Source organism: Vigna radiata, chromosome 10, assembly GCF_000741045.1.
Source record: "Vigna radiata var. radiata cultivar VC1973A chromosome 10, Vradiata_ver6, whole genome shotgun sequence".
NCBI lineage: Eukaryota > Viridiplantae > Streptophyta > Magnoliopsida > Fabales > Fabaceae > Vigna > Vigna radiata.
The window spans coordinates 3,685,551-3,702,325 of NC_028360.1; the positions used below are offsets into that span (position 1 = coordinate 3,685,551).

The 16,775-nt window shown below is 33.3% G+C and overlaps 2 protein-coding genes across 4 annotated transcripts; one reads left to right on the top strand and one right to left on the bottom strand.

The window, feature by feature from the left end:
- Positions 1 to 9,039: 9,039 nt before the first annotated feature.
- Positions 9,040 to 9,594, bottom strand: LOC106774689 (NAC domain-containing protein 37-like). The gene is made up of 2 exons (XM_014661733.1): positions 9,465 to 9,594; positions 9,040 to 9,227 (listed from the first exon to the last, which is right to left on the bottom strand). Exons 1-2 carry the CDS (start codon positions 9,592 to 9,594, stop codon positions 9,040 to 9,042), a joined length of 318 nt encoding a protein of 105 aa, XP_014517219.1.
- Positions 9,595 to 12,044: 2,450 nt separating this feature from the next.
- On the top strand, positions 12,045 to 14,743 carry LOC106775282. 3 transcript variants are annotated; one of them, XM_022787096.1, is made up of 4 exons: positions 12,045 to 12,271; positions 12,820 to 12,936; positions 13,053 to 13,135; positions 13,664 to 14,743. In XM_022787096.1, the coding sequence occupies exons 2-4, from the start codon at positions 12,851 to 12,853 to the stop codon at positions 14,455 to 14,457; spliced, it is 963 nt and encodes a 320-aa protein (XP_022642817.1). In that variant the 5' UTR covers positions 12,045 to 12,271; positions 12,820 to 12,850; the 3' UTR covers positions 14,458 to 14,743. The 3 variants fall into 3 exon arrangements, with proteins under 3 accessions (XP_022642817.1, XP_014517874.1, XP_022642818.1); XM_014662388.2 differs by having other exon boundaries at positions 12,836 to 12,936; XM_022787097.1 differs by having other exon boundaries at positions 12,862 to 12,936.
- Positions 14,744 to 16,775: the final 2,032 nt, after the last annotated feature.

Sequence of the window (16,775 nt, forward strand, 5' to 3'; positions counted from 1 at the left end):
GATGCAGATTTAAAAAATGTAGGATTATTCTGAATAGAAAGAAAAAAAGTAAAATATATATTTACTAAAGTTAAAAAATAAAGTTTTGAAAAAGTTAGAAATACAATATTAGGTATTGGAGGTGCAGGATGAAAGATCTTACTTTAAATAGAAAGTAAAAAGTAAAATAAATATTTACTACAGTTAAAAGTAAATTTTTGAAAAAGTTGGAGGTGCAGGATGAAACCTTTGGAGGTGCAGGATGAAACACCCTGAGATTTAGGGGTGTGTGAACCAGGAAGGAAATTTTTTAGCAGAACCTGGCCCAGGAATTTAACCCAACGCCCCTTGGTTCAGAAATTTGGGTTCTATCATATGACCCCCACTTTTGCATTGAACGTCCAGGGCCTAGCCTCCCCTCCTTTGAACGAAACAAACAGAGAAGGGTTTGCCTCCCTGCTCGAGAGCGTTGTCGCCTCTGCTGAACCAGCTTCCACCGTACCAGCCTTAGTCAGCCGCCGCGCGTCGTGTCGGAGGAAACCGCATGCACCGCCGCGCTGCACTCAGGATCTTCGGCAGCCACGGTATCGAGCTCCTCTCCTCTCTCTATTCTGACTAGCGCATGGAAGGGAAGTTTTCCTCTTGCTTGCCGCACGTTTCCGTCTTCATCTGGCTCTGAATCGGGGTTGAGCTTGGGGTTTGTATATGAAGGGCTTTTCTTGACTGTTGATTTGATTTGTTTGTGATTTTTTTTCTATTGTTCAAGGGGATTAACTCCTTTGTTGGAGGCTTGAGATAAAAAAAGTGTGACCGATTGGGGATCTGGGTTGGTTCTTTTCTTTGTAGAGAAGAGAAACGGCATGTAGTAAAGATCAAGACTGATGAAGGCATGTATGTGGGATATCGGTTTGCAGGTTTGGGTTATACACAGAGGGGATTGGTTTCTAATCGTCGAAAGTGGTAGAGCGCGTTTATGTTGTCGGCATGAATGTATAACAAACAATGTGCAGAAGCAAATCGTGTATATTGAGTATTGAACAACAAAAAAACGAGATATGCATACAACGCTCAGAATATTCAATGGCAACTATTCATAAGCATATAGAGGCATTATAACGGCAGGGTAAAAAGACATTTTAACAATGATTGTGAAATGAGTTTACTCGTTTACCACTTGGAGCTTCTACGGTTGCTATGACAGGATATACGAAGTTAGTGCTGAAGGTCCGGAGTCAAGAGCTCTATGCGATGGTTCGGCGTTGATGGCGAGTCTTCGATGTTTGGGGTTTTTGGTGGATGAAACCTGGATGTTGTTGAAGGTGAGGAATTGGAATTGAAAGGGAAATGTGGTTGAGGTTAGAATGTTAGGATCGGTTTGGTATCGTGGGAAAATCTTGAGAAGGATTCCGTTGAGTAGAGAGTAGTAGTCTCTGTGTGGTGAATGATCTCCTTTTTTTCCTTTTCTTTCCTTTTTTTGGTTTGATATTGTGTGCTTTTTGTGGAAGACGCTGAGAAGTTTTTTTTGAGTAAACTGACGCTCCCCCTTTCAACTCTCTGAGTCTCCCCTATAGTGATTCAAGGAGTTCAGTATTGAATGACCCCTGTCCCCTCCGGAAGTCAACCTTCTCTTGTTACCCCACCCGAGAGGATCCATTCCGAATCTGCGAAAGCCACCACCTTTCTCAAACGCTATTCCTCTTTGGTGCATAGTCAGTGACAGAAACCATGGTGCCCAAGGGTTCCTAACCAGAAAAGGGAAATAGATTGCGTGTGGAGGTACACGCCGTTGTGTGTTGTAGGATAGAAAGCATCGTAGGAAGGAAAGAGGTGAAAGAAAAGACCGCCAATCCAAAAAAAAAAATTTCAAAGGAGAAACACAGTTTGACTATTAAATCTTTTCTCTTTCCTTTTTTTTTTGTCGTTTGTTTTTTTCTTTTTTGGTTTTTTTGTTACAACAGTTTTGAATACGAAATATAAGAAAAAGGAAAAAATAAGTAATAAAAGAAAAGAAAGGGTGAGGAACAATAGATAAAAATGAATAAAGTAAAATAAAATAAGGGACAAATAAAAATAAAAATAACAACAATAAAAATAACAAATAAAAGTACTTGAAGGAAGAAAAAATAAAATGAAATATAATAAGATAAAAAGGAAAATAAAATAAATATAAATAAAAATATTTTCTTTTTCTTTCTCTATATTTTTTCTTAAAAATGAATTAATTAATTAATGAAATTTCTTTTTAACTCTAGGCATTTGTATTTAACAACCTGGACGGAATTGGGTATTGACAATAAGGGAGCGTGCTAAGAGTTCCCACTAATAGCAACTGTGGTCGGAAGTTGGGTTGATGGTTGTTCTGCCCATGAAAGAAGAGACCATGCGTCCCCAGTAACGTCGTCCTGTCCTCCGACGTCTTCGCGGTGAGCGTTCCTGTTTGACGACGGGGTTGTGGAGGAGAAGATCGAGGCTTGCGTCTCGTGGTGTGGTGGCCTTCGTTTCTCAATGTCTTTGCGGTGACAAAGCTTGTGGTGGTGTGCTACGTTTTGGGGTTTCTTGCGATTTGATCTTGTAATTTCGGAGCTAGGGTTTCAAATTAGGGAATTTGGATTTCTGATGCTCGCATTTTGGGTATGGGTTCTCGTTGGTGGTGCTTGATTCTTCGTTGTAGGGTTTGGTCTCACGAATTGGGGGTTAGGGTTTGCAATTTGTTTTTGCAAATCGGGGTTTCTGATCTTGATTGGGAATTTTCTTTTAGGTGCTTTGTTCTTATTTTCTAGCCTTGACAAGCAATAAACGATGAAAAATGTTCTTGAATTGCTGAGAATAAGCATCCAGCACACTGCTATGTCTGATTTCATTTTATCCCTAAGATAAATTCTAATTTCTGATGCCACATCACCAATGCTTCTTTTAATGAAAACATGTCACGTTTAAACAAAACACATCACCACATTATTAACGCAACACGTGGATTTCACTTAACACCGTTTACTAATACTTAACGGATGTGATACAATTTATGCATTTTTACAAAAATTGTGACTAAATTGAGACTGTTGTAAACTTGAGGACCAAAATGAGATTAGTTGACAAATAAGAGGACTAATGGAGGTATTAAGCCTTTCAAATTTCAACAAATGCATTACATGGTTTTGTTTGATGATATTTAACTTCGTTTGGATTGAAACTGGGTTTCTAAACATTGCAAATGTTGGGTGAAGGGTAATAATAAAATAGGATGTTAGGAATGTCATATCACTAGTTAGGTCTTGGGTTGTGATGAATTAGTGGCTTAGAATATCAAAAATATGTGGTCAATGCACTTTGTTTTAACACATACTTGATATACTCCAAAAAAACTAGATGGAATCTAGTAAGGAAATGAATTATGAAATTGGTTGTGATTGGAAGAATTCTAGATGTTATGGATACTGTTTCGAAAAGCTTAAAGATCATAAACTAGTATTGTATGGTTGTATGCTATCAGATTTGAACATGGAAAAGGGTGATATTGATGGTGCTAAATTGAACTTTCATTGGGGTGTGTTTATAATGAATCATGCCTTGACTTTGCTCGATGAAATCACTTTAAGGGTTCTGATTGTATAAATGTTTTGGTATAGACCAGAGAAATATTGATATAGTTACTTGAAGTCTCACCAACTCTTCATGTTAAAGATAATATTTGCATGAAACTGGGTTTTTACATTGTTTAACCATTTGTTCAAATTATAAAGATGTTTTTTACTTTTGGTTTTCTAGTGTACAAGACAACCCAACGAGAATGATTGTGGATATTACATTTGTCTCTATATAAAGGAAATTATCACATACTGTGAAGGAAGGACAATTCCAATATATGTAAGTTATCTTTATTGTCATAATTAATTTATAGTAAAATTTTAATTCATTAATTTTATATTATTTTCTTTTGTTGTAGTATTTTCCTAATTTTATATTATCGTGACAATCAAATCATTGAAGTTAGGGAATATTAGTGTTTATATGTCATTATTACATGCTTATAGGTTATGTTATGGTTATGTACACACTTATAAGTACAAATAGGTTATGTTATAGTTGTACATATTGTCTTATAATGCAATGTCATGTCATGACATATATTGGACAACTGAACGATTATATTTTGAAATATTGTATTAATAGTTTTTATTCATACACTAAAGTAATGAACATTCTTTTTTAGACTTTTGTCCATTTCATATTTTTTGTAATATTTTATATTTTTTTGTACATAATAAAACCAATAGATGGTGTATGTTTGAAAAAAACAATGTTTATTGAAAAATTTAAAAAAAAAATGTTTTTTTTTTTAAATTTGAACCAATAAACCGCGCTTATTTGAAAAAGTGTTGTCTATTCTCAGTCACTAATAGACAATGGTTATTTAGAAAAACATTGTCTATAGGTAGCTGAGAATAGACATATTTTTTTAAAATAAGCACTATTTTTAGCCATCAGTAGACAACACTTTTTTAAATAAGCACATATGTTGGTGGCTAAGAATAGACAATGCTTTTTTAAATAAGTGATGTCTAAAAAAGTGTTGTCTATGAGAAAAAATCACTATCTATATATGTTTTTGTAGTACTATTTTATAGTCCTTATATCTATAAATAAGACCTCTTTGCATGAAGAAAAGACAAATAAATAATTTATATAAAACTTTACAACCTTATGTTATATATTGTCTTTTAAATTAAAATCTTTTACTATAGATCGATTTGACATGTATATTTGGAAAAGAACACAAATAATATAGATATTTTCTCTCTAAGTATAATGTTCTAAATAACTCCATTTTTTTTAATTTACTTTATTTGAAATTTTGTCTTGTATTATTTTTATTATTATTGGTTTGACCTTACGAATATTGTTATTATATTTCTGTCTTATTCTTATAATAATAATAATTTATATTTAATTTTTTTAACAATATATTGATTAAAAATTTTAAAAATTTCATCATATTTTTAATACGTTACATTTTTTTTCTATAACCTTAACCTATGTTACATTTTTTTTCTATAACCTTAACCTATATTACATAATCAAATGAGATATGTGTACTTGTGACATCCCAATTATATTATAAAGATATATAATATAATAAAGGCGTCCATAAATAATACTAGAAAGCAGTTAAGAGTAATAGGATTACAGTCATCCTTAAACAATACTTAGAATTTGGAAGTGGAGTACTAAAGTTTCTCCCTAAAAATACAAGGAATTAAAACTTAGAACATGATAAGTTCTTCAAAATAAAAGGCTAATCAAGTGAAGCCTAGTGGACTAGAGTGCAGCACTGTCATCCCATCAAGAGTTGTTTCCAAAGTAGTCTCCTCGCCATCTGCTCCCATCCAAGTGGATGATCATCGTAAGAGAAAACACGCAGACATGGCACAATACAAACAAGTAAGCAAGGGTGAGCTAATTATATAAAAAGCATGTGATTGTACCAACATGAACATACAAGCAAGGCAATATATACAACACAGATCCTAGCATGTTATCTTCTAGACTTGACTCGTCCGGACTTTAGAATGATAGTCGAGCTATGGCGGGTCATGCACCCTGTTGTTTGCAAAACCAACGACAAGTGCACTGGTCGCAGCGTAGCAAGTGATAAATATCGTTCTCTCCCAAGGGACTTGTGCAACACATGACAATTCTTCCTTTTATAACTCAATTAGACATCAAAGTGCACAAAAACAACATAAGAAACTCTTTTTGGTATTTTATCAAACAGTTGGTGTGCAAGGAATTTAACATAGTGTATTTACAATTTGTCAAGACTAGAATTCATCCATTTCATTCTCATGCATTCACAAACATCTTAATTTCATTCAATAAGTATTCAATCTCAATTCTAGGTTTAATCATATTTCTCAATACATCAAGAACCAAAATTCATGCCATGGGTGATCAAGCCACAACAAACATTAAGCATAGAAATCAAATACTAACATGAATTGGAAAAGCATATATCATTAACATCACAAAATACATAAGAATTCCATGTTTTACAACTAATCTCAACAAATAGGAAAAACCCTCCATGGTGGAGAACTTAGGGTTCTACAAATTGAAGAGATAGGAAAGAAATTTGAACCAAAGAGAAGATGCAAAGCCTTTCCCAAGGTTCTTGGCAGCTGCTCCATGCTCCATTTGTGTCTCCCCTTCGCATCTCCATCTCCAATTTGTGACCCATCTTCTTCCTCAACCCAAAAAGGGAAAAATCACCATTAATGAAGCTTGAAGACCTAAGGAGGAGTGGGAGAGCTTCCCAACACCCCAAATAACCTCCAAGGGCCTCTCCCAATCTCTCTAGGTGAAGAATGAAGTGTAGGAGGAGAAGAATCCCAAAAATCGCGAGACTCATGTTTAAATAACCCATTTTGACACATTAGCGGAAAGTCGCGTCCAGCGCCCTTCTGGGGCGCCCAGGCGTGAAATCTGCATAAAAAGGGCACTCAGTGCCCCCCAGGAGCGCCCGGGCGCGAAAATTTTGGCTGCAGCACACAGAAGGGCGCCCGGGCATGACAATTTTGACAACATTCTAAAATTCAGGCTCTTGTGTGCTTCCAAAGGCGTCCAACATGGGTATTTTCTTCAAATTGATCTTTTATTGTCCCAAAACATGTTCCCTTGAGTTCTTGCTTGTTTTCCTCCACTAGAATTGCTTCCTATTCATTTATTTCACACACTCAAATATAGAGATTAGAGGTAAAAACAAACATATACTAAATAAAACACAAGAAAACTAGAAAACACACTAAACGTGAGGATAAAACAAGGTAAAAGCTATGAAGGAATTGATTTGTTCACAAAATATGCACACACAAACACATTAAATCAACCGTTATCACACCTATGGTGGCTTGTGATACTTAGGCTCCCCCGTCTTGGGCTCCCCCGCCCTGTCACACTTACGAGGTTAGTCTGTTTCGCGCCCTGGAGCATGATGGAAGCCTCCAAGGCTAAGACTTCCTGCTACTCCTCACCACATGATCCAATCCTCTCTACATGAGAAGAAAGGCCATTGGAGCGTCAGGAAGACCCCCAAGACTGAGCTTCTACTTTCATTCTAAAACACTAAGAATCTCACCAAGAGATTATACACAAATGGAACTTGGTTTACCACTTGGATCGCATTTTCATCACTTTGTAATCATATATTTTTTGCCAAAATAAACATACATGATCTAAATAATAAACATTCTCAAAACAATCATTACACGACCACAAAATAATGACAAGTCAATCCAAAATAAAATAGTCAATTATTTACCGAACACACCCCTATTTTTCTAAGTCCTATCAAAACTCTTTCACCTACCCAAGTGGACCCCACTGTAATATTCTCAAATCTTCCTGTCTCAATAATTTAGTTGGAGATTTTAAATTTCTACAATTATCTAACAACAAAATTAGTTCTTCCGGGCTATAAGATTTGATAAAAATAAAAACGAATCTTCAATGATTGTATGTCCAGTTTAATTTGATTTCAGTAGTTAAGATGACACCTAGGAATCAAACTATCCTGTAAATAAATTTTTTTCACTAACTAAAATTACACTTCCATCTCCTTAGATAGTTTCTCACAATCTAAATAAAAAAAATATTCCATTTACTATTAAAAGTAAAGACTTCAAATAATTTTATGTTAAATATTTCAGAAAACATTTTCATATATATATATATATATATATATATATATATATGATTCCAAAATATATTATTATTATTATTAAATTTGAAATGTTCTAATTAAGTATGAAACTCAAAATATACTATGCCTACAAAACATTAACATAATTTAAATTTATAATAACATACTTTTAAAGACATGGCAAAAGTTAAGGAAGAATTATTGAGACTCTTAAGGACAATTTTAAAATTTAGCTGTGTGACTGTCTAAATTTGTAAATAAAAAAAACGTTTGTAACGATAAAAAAATTTAATTGTTGTTTATCTAATAATATAAAGGTTTAAAAATACTTTTTTAGTCTCAATTTAGAAATTGAATTTCTGTTTTGTATCTTATCCATCATTGACTTTTCTTCTCTTTTTCATTTAATTGGTTTTTCCACAAAGGTTTAGTAACAAACCTGATAGTACCTATACTTCTCATTTATTAATTGTATACATTTAAAAGCAAAACATTAATCTCTTCCAAAGCTAGTGTTTCAGTCATTTATAAAACTTATTTTTAAAATCTAGTGTTTCACTTCTCTCTTATATATACACATTAAACAGTATTGATTAACACTCACATCAAATGTTGGTTGGTTATAATTCCAACATGATGAAGAAAGTCAAGTGTGTGAGGCTGTATGTAGTCAAATAATTAATTACGTTTTTTGACAATCAAAATGGCCAGAAAAGTGTGTAGTAGTAAGGGAAGGAAAAAAACAAATTTAATTATTCGCTGCTGAAAGCAATGACTTTTGACTTCTTGTTGGTGAAAGTTATGTTGCGAGAAAGCGTGTACGTGATTTGGTGAATATTCAGAAGTTAGTGGTGCACTTAAAAAGTGGAGAAAGTGAGATTAGAGAAACCAGCCAGTTGCATCATTTGATATAAGTCAAGTATAATAGCCACCAACAAAGAAGTCTTTTCATAAGATGAATTGGTATTATGGAAAAAGTTCATGTAAAAGTTAATCGAATGAAGATGGGGAATGGAATAGTTTTAAAGTTGAAAACCCTTTGACGTCATTAAGAGAGGTACAGAAAAGAGAAACCGTGCTTGATGTGTCCAGCTTATATGTCTTGTAGATTTTTTAGTATGTGTGTGAAAGAGGAAAAGGTTAAGGAATGTGCCATAATTAACGGGGCCATCTAAGGCAAAGTTTAAACGTAAAACATCAAACTCAACCACTCAAGTGGAGTTAGCAACAATAGTAGCAGTTCAAAAGAACAAATGGTACTTGTTTATGCACTAGAGATTCATAGTATGTACGCAGTAATATATATGCTTACCTGAGGAGGTCCATTCTCGTCGGATTGGAGTCTATACTCGTGCATGATCCAATCAGACTTTTGTCCATTTTCTCATCCCAATAAGTTTTGCCTTGTCATACACTGCTTTGTCTCTTCCTGTAGCCTTCCAAAATCCCACCATGGTAGCTCTGTTAGTTCTTGCCCCTGTTGGATACTTTTTATCTTTATGGCTGAAGAAATACCACTCATTCTGCTCTTCATACCCGATTCTGCATCTATCTGCAACATCATTCACATTAGAAAAAAGTTAAGAAAAAACTAACAGAGATCTATGCTGCTAATATTTGATGAAATGAGTTAATACGTCAGATCAAATATTAAACATTCTAAACCCTAATAGTTTATTTGAAATGACTTAAGGAGGAAAAGATTATAGCAGCTTAACATAAGTATTGTAGGTAACTATGTTCATATATATATAGAGAGAGAGAGCTTGGAGATCCCATGGTTCAATACGATATAGATCGATCTCTGTGATAACGTCAAGGTCAATCTTTTGAGATGCCACCTTCTTCCTCAGACAGTAACCAACAAGCTTTTCATCTGTTGGGTGGAACCGAAACCCAGGTGAGACACATGATTCCATCGACTCTATAGGTTTGCTACCGAACCTTTATGGAAACAGTAATTAAATGAAAATCAGGAAAAAAAGTGCAGGTAGTTAATGTCATTCCTACCTATTTAACAGAAGGGACTAAATTCTTACAAAATTCCTAACATGGGAACCAAATAACTTTATTTTTAAAAGTGGATACAAAATAGAAAAATAATTATAGAATATAGATATAATCATATACAAATGCTTCTAAAGAAAGAAAAAGGCATTTCTTTTGGAACAAAATTTTTCTTTCATATCTAATCGGGAATGTAAATAAATTATGAATGCCGTAAATTATGATTTTTAAACATTATTTAGTTCGGTTTAGTTAGTAAATCACACGTCAAACACACCAAACAAAACAAAATAGAGGCAACTCTCCTTACTTCCCCTTAACCAATTTAAAATGTTTCCCAATTAATTGTTTATCTAATTGTTATTAGAGTGGAGATCTTACCTTTTCCCAATCCTCCTTACATTTCAATTGGTCACCAGAGAGGACCTAGATGTTTGAACGTATCAGACTCACCTTCGACCCCAGCACATATGACTAGTCATAACTGACTGGATGGCCTGCTCTATGATCGGGGATGTGCCAACTCAGGTTTTTAAGGTTTCTCTATCCTACCAACAAAGAAAGGCTCTCAACAACCCCATTTGATTTATCTAAGTTATATACCCTGTTCTCTTATGCTCTAAACCTGAAATGTCAAATTTTAATATTTTCACTTCCTCTCACAACAACCTCAAACAGTACCTTGTACACCTATTTAATACCCATATACATACTATTACAGAACCCTTACTCCAGACCTTCCAAATAGATCAATTTCAGCCAACAAACTCATCCCAGTCAAATAATAATCAGCACACACCATTTCCAGAAATTAAACTCATTCCTATTATAACACCCAATACAATAAGAGTCATAAAACAGTTTCACAAGAACACGCCAATTCAACATTCACATACATATATTTTTATTTTTATAAAATAAATTCATACAAAAATAATTAGCTCCTCTTACCTAGCTTTCTTAAACAAGTTAATTGAATACGCCCTAACAGGAACCCACTCAGCGTTGGCTTACAGAACTTGCAAATCAGCCAATTGGTGATAGAACATAGCTCTTAGAGCTCAAATAAAGAGAGAGTGGAAGGAAAAACATACAAGGCACATGAACCCAACAAAGTTGCATGTCCTAGGTTCTAGAACAGTGAAAGAGAGGGGGAAAAGGGGACTTACCGGTCGGAACAGGAAATTGTTCGGTTCAAAATGAAGCCCTTACCACCGCGATCGTTTAGGCACCTTCAAATTAAAATTTAAACGGTTCAGTGTTTGGATCTTTTAGAGAAAAGACAAAGTAATTATTTAGGAAAAATGATTTCTGTTTAGAGAGAAAGGAAAAACAGAAATTAAAAATCTGGCTTTTGAAAAATGACCCTTGCTAAGGTCAGATTCCCTTAGTCTGGACCTGACTGCCTCCAACTAGAACCCAATAGCCCTTTTTATTTATTCAGGCACATACAATACTAATTTTTAAGTTCAAATAGAAAGTATTTTTACGTAAAAGACTCCAAAAAAAATGTTTTATTATAGAATTTTAATTAAAAAATATATTTATTCACAAGAAAAACTTAAAATATAAGGGAACTTTTTATTTTAAGGTTTGACCAGATGATACTTTTATTGTGAAATTGGATTTTGAAGATGATAAAGACAAGACCATATGGTGATCCTTGATTATATATTGTTCCATTGTTTAATTATAGCTATCTCTAGATTTTTCTTTTAACTATGATGGTGTTGATATGATTTTCAAGCATGGGTAGGGTTTCCTATACGCGAAAAGTCTATTGCTTAGGTTGACTATCATTATTTGTATATCTCTTGACGTCGATATGAAAATATAAATATAAATCATTTTTGTAGTAGTTCATTAAACTAAATGAGACTTACCAGATCAATAAAAATATATGCACTTTTATTCATTTGTCTATTTTCTTTTTCCTCATTTAATTTCTCAAAACCATACTTCTAACTATAAATTAATTTAAACTTTAATATGTATATTATTAAGTGTTTTTAACTTACGCCTTAAATAAACTTAATTTTGTTTAATTATTTCATTGAATTAATATAATATATATTATAATATATATTCACTAAAAAATTGTAAATATTACTTATTATGTTTATTAAATAATATTTTTGGATGTCATATTAAACTATTATAATCATAAAAAATATATAATAATTTAATAAAATCACCACACTCGATCAAATAAAATAAAATAAATAAAATACTAGAAAAATATTAAACATTTTCTCCGTTTTTTACTTTTTGTTAGCTGTGCTGCTATGCTACCCCTTTTACAAAGAATGTAAAACCATGTCCCATATTTATAGTGAAATTTATAGTGAAATTTTGTAATCATTAATTATCTCTCTTTTCATTCGATATTTTAATTGAAATCAAATTGTATTTACATTTGGTTTATTTTAGGTTGAAACAGAATTTTTTTTGTTTGAGTTTCTCGCCTGCGCAACCCTGCACCACCGGTTTCGTCGCCGAACCGAGCCATAGCAGATCATCCCAACATCTGAACCCTAATTCGTGATAGATTTCGGAGGTGAAGCAGAGAAGGATTTGCCCCCTTTCAAGGTTCAAATTTACCTGAGTTTATTTGCAGTGGATAATGATGTATAATCAGATAATGCGTTTGCTCTGTTCTTGCTTTTCTGCTGAGTCGCTGTTAACGTGCTTGTACAAGCTCCTTTTTGAGCAATCTGGTTTTTCCGAGTTGATTTTTCTTTTGGCCTTCATGTTTGCTGGTGTGTGGTTGTCTCGATGTGTGTTGTGCTGTATCTGCTATTTTAATTAGTTTGTGCTTGCTGCATTTCGGTGGCCTTTCGCATTTAGGTTGTAATTTGTTGGTCGTTTTCTCAGTTGAAGAATGTGCTACAATGAGCCCATTCTTGTTACTGAAAATGTGGGATTTAGTGGTTTAACTGCAATGCCCTCAATCTATTTGACAAAATGTCAGCTCCAATCTGCAAAAAACTTAACCAATGGTTCCATCTAAACATGCCTTGAAAGATAGCACCAGTGATTTTAATTTTGAAAATTGTGGCATGGACGACTGCCTAGGATTAAATTTATTTTTAATTATTTCTTCCTTTTTATTTGTGGCCAAATGCCGTGGTCTGAAGAAAATATTGATGACAGATCTAGTTCTTCCTGATGGGATGTAGGTCATTCTCCTACAATAGTCTCTTTACATCTCTTCTAAGGGTTGCAAAGTCACATTGGTTACCACTCTCTCAAAGGTTAGGATTATTTTCCCTTCTATCATTGTGCCTGTTTGGTGATTTATATTTTCTTGAAGTACTAGATAATTTTTTGTCACAATAGCTGAATTAACTCATCTCTGGTGCTGTTTCAGGTCAAAAGCATTTTATTTTTATGATTCAGGTCCAAGCGTACTACAACATTGTTGCAAAAGTGGTTCTTTGCTGAACTTTCAAGGTAATCTCTGCGTTAGAAATTTTTTAACCGGTCCCGGCTTGAACTGGTCATGGTAGGGTGGTAATTCAAAGTACGATTGGATAGTTTCATCACTGAATTTCCGATAGAAGACAACATTCCTGTTTTAATTTAATTGCTGAAACCATTTGTTGATTTTATGCACTAAATAAAACGTATCTATTTATTTCCTTTAGGTGAAGAGGACTTTTGAATGTATATTTATTCTTTCCCATGTAAAATCTTGGATCAGTTGTCATTTAAAGTTATCTATTGGTAAATTGTTTGTATAATATCATGAGCGGGATTCATGTCTTCTTTAAAGATAGCAAATGGAAAGGAAAATAACATTTTTTTTTCATTCATTTCTCTAGATCTTAGTTTCATTTATTGCTTTGATCTTTTGGACGTTGTTTTCAGTAAAACATGGAATTTAATCTTCTCAAGAGGGTTTCTTTGTAGGCTTCACACATTCAATTAGTATCGGTTATATAATATCAGTTCCTTTGAGCTAATGAATTGGATTTGTAGGATTGAGATCATATGCACGTGACACACGTAGAGGCTATGATCTCTTTGGCCGTGGAAGACCAGGGGATGAAGAATTTAAGAAAGCCTGGGCAAAGGAGATGGATGAAGATAACACTCTATGGACAGGAAGTGAGGATGAAAGCGATGAAGAAATGGGTTCTAAGAGTAATCTAGATAAGGAGATAAAGAAAGCAAGACTGGAAGCTAAAAAGCATTCTGACTTGATTGATGCAGATGACAGTGATGAGTTAAGAAGTGTCTGGTCTGGCAGTGATGAAGAGAAGACACTGTGGACTGGTGATGAAATGGATAGTGATGAGGATATTCCTACAGAAGCTTACCCAAATGAAAGTAGTGACAAGTACTTAGATAAATTGTTTGAGTTTGATGAAGTTCCTAAGTACAGAACCATCTCAGAGATGTTGAAAGCTGAACAAGAACCTGAGGAGTTGTCACCAGGAAAGCAAGCTAGGAAGATTGCTGTTGAGAATGCCTTAAAGAAATTAAAGAAAGGCCCAGATGGAAGGTACACTAATGCGTGGGAGGTTATGAGTGATATAGATATTCTAATAGGAGCATTTGAAAATGTTGTTTCAGGACCAGAATATGAAGAACTTAGACAAGGAGGGCCTAAACAACTAAATATTCAGTTTTTCAAGGACATACAAGCGCGTATGAGAGATCCAAATTACAAGTTCTCGCCTGAGTTAAAATTGAAACCAAAGAGTAAATTGGTTCCTACAAAGAAATGGCAAAAGGCAGAGTCGAGAAGAAGAAAAGCAAGAAAGAGATAAATATATAAACTTTTTCTCATTAATGCAGAAGTTAGGCTTATGATTTTGTTTTATCTTTGTACAGTACATGCTTCTTAATGCATTAGAATAGTTTATATATTGATTGGAAATTTTTTTTTTCAATTGTTAGACGAGTAAACGCCGACTGCAGATATTGTGGCTGTCTTAAATGGTAGTTGCTTTTTGGATCATAAACTCATTAATATTTGTACTTTTGTTTTTGGACTGAGGAAATATTTTTGTTCTTCATAATATATGACATTAAAGAGGGTGAAGGTTGTCATTATTTTATTTATTTAATTGGATTAATAGTCTTTTTATCATTTTAATTGTTATTTATTTTTTAAATCTGGTTTTATTTTAGAATTTGATCCCATATTTGTGGCCCTTTTCCTCCCGTGATCTCTTTTATGTATTTATTACCATCATTAGACATCATTAGACCTATATGCATTGCATTTCTTCAACTATAACCTTTTCCTGTAGATGAAATTATTTTATGTAACATTTTTTTTATGTTAACTATATTTTAGTTTATTATTTAAATATATTTTTATAAATAAATTGATAAATTATAAAAAAAAAAGTTTTGTAAAAAGTAAATGATTATTTTGAAATGTGAACTAATTTCTATTTCTCGACTGTTTTGATAGAATTATGATCACAATTTCATCAACCATGGGATTAAGTTGTAATTTTTACATGATGTTATTGAAATATAATTTTGTACTATGATCTTAGTATAAAAGTTAGGTCTTTACATTTTGTCTAGTTTTGAATTGTACTTCATTTTGATAGTCAAGATTTTCATTTAGATATGTGTGGTTCGAGAAAAAAAAATTCCTAGTTTGAACTAGTGTCATCTATTTCTTATTTTGAGTTACTTTAATAATAAATTGATTCAAGCTTCCTTAATTGTTTGATCGAACTCAAAATTTTGCAATATGTTCTTAAGATAATATTATTTACTCTGAGGGTTCAAATTTACATTTAGAAGTTTATAGTAAGGAATATCATTTTCACATTGAGTGTACACAACAACTCTTCTAGAAGGTCAACAAGTCTTTTATCAACTACCATAAGTTCTCAAATGTAAAGTACTATTATAATATTTAAATAGTAAATGATGTCTTTACTATTATATGTTTGTAAATATATAGGAAAAAATAAATTTAAAATAAGAACATATAATTGTTAAAAATGCAATTAAAAGCAGCATACATAAAGAGTTTTGTAAAGAACAATCAAGCAGCATAACATTCCATTGGTGTAGAGGAACATAAAAAGTTTTGTAAAGAACAACCCTCATAGCAACAATAACATTGGTTGGGCAAATATTTAGAACAAACAAAACTAAATCTTAAACCACATCACAGTTAACAAAATCATAATCTTGCATTAACTTTTGTTCTTAACAAGACATCTTAAAAGCAAGAAATAAGTTTTGTTCATGTACGGTTACATAATGTCTTTAGCCTAGAATTATTACATGATGACATTCCTACACCCTAATAAGCTTCAGGTTCAGCCTGGTGTGATATTTTAAAAAATTGAGTTATTGGCATAACTGGTTCACATGGTGGAGTTTATTGGTGTTTTTCCTCGCAATTGACAGGACTTGGTTAGGTTGCTATTGGACAACGATTTCTGTTGTAGTCATGTTCCCTACATAGGCCACATTTTTTGCGTAACTCACCTTTGGTCATTCGTGAATCATCCTTCCTCATCTCCCATTGTTCTAGTCTTCTTTTCTTCTTAGGTCTTTCCGGTAATATTCTTTTGTGTGGAGGGAAGACATCAGGATATGGAGTAATGTCTCACATGTTGTTACCATTAATGGGATATATAATTGATGCATATGTCTCTTTGTATATTGACTTCATATAACAACAAGGAATGAATTGTTCTCCATCTATATTTAGAAACTTCATTGTAGCCAAAGAATGACAGAAGGTCATTCCAATTATGCTCCATCTCCTGCATGTGCATGACCATTCGTCTATGTTGACTACAAACTTATCTCCACTGTGAGACACATGTAGAACTTCAGAAAGTTTGTTGGCTGACCAACTGTCAACACAAAAGATCAATAATTACTAACCAAATAAATAAATTAACAATACTCATAAGTCATGAATGGATTTTACCTAGGAATCCAATGTTTAGTTAATTGAGATGTCTTTCAAAATTTGGTTTGGATTTTGGGACAAATGGATCTTGAAAAGGATGTGATGCTTGACATGTTCCTTGCCCATTTTGCATGATATAAACCCATATCTCCTTCAACATGGTAATCATGGGTTTACTCCTGTATGAAC

Coding starts and splice junctions, on each gene's coding strand:
- LOC106775282 (XM_022787096.1), top strand. CDS start 12,851: ATGGGATGTAGGTCATTCTCCTACAATAGTCTCTTTACATCTCTTCTA. Junction 12,937..13,052: donor TGGTTACCACTCTCTCAAAG/GTTAGGATTATT, acceptor GTGCTGTTTCAG/GTCAAAAGCATTTTATTTTT. Junction 13,136..13,663: donor TTCTTTGCTGAACTTTCAAG/GTAATCTCTGCG, acceptor TTGGATTTGTAG/GATTGAGATCATATGCACGT.
- LOC106774689 (XM_014661733.1), bottom strand. CDS start 9,594: ATGGAATCATGTGTCTCACCTGGGTTTCGGTTCCACCCAACAGATGAA. Junction 9,228..9,464: donor CACAGAGATCGATCTATATC/GTATTGAACCAT, acceptor ATGATGTTGCAG/ATAGATGCAGAATCGGGTAT.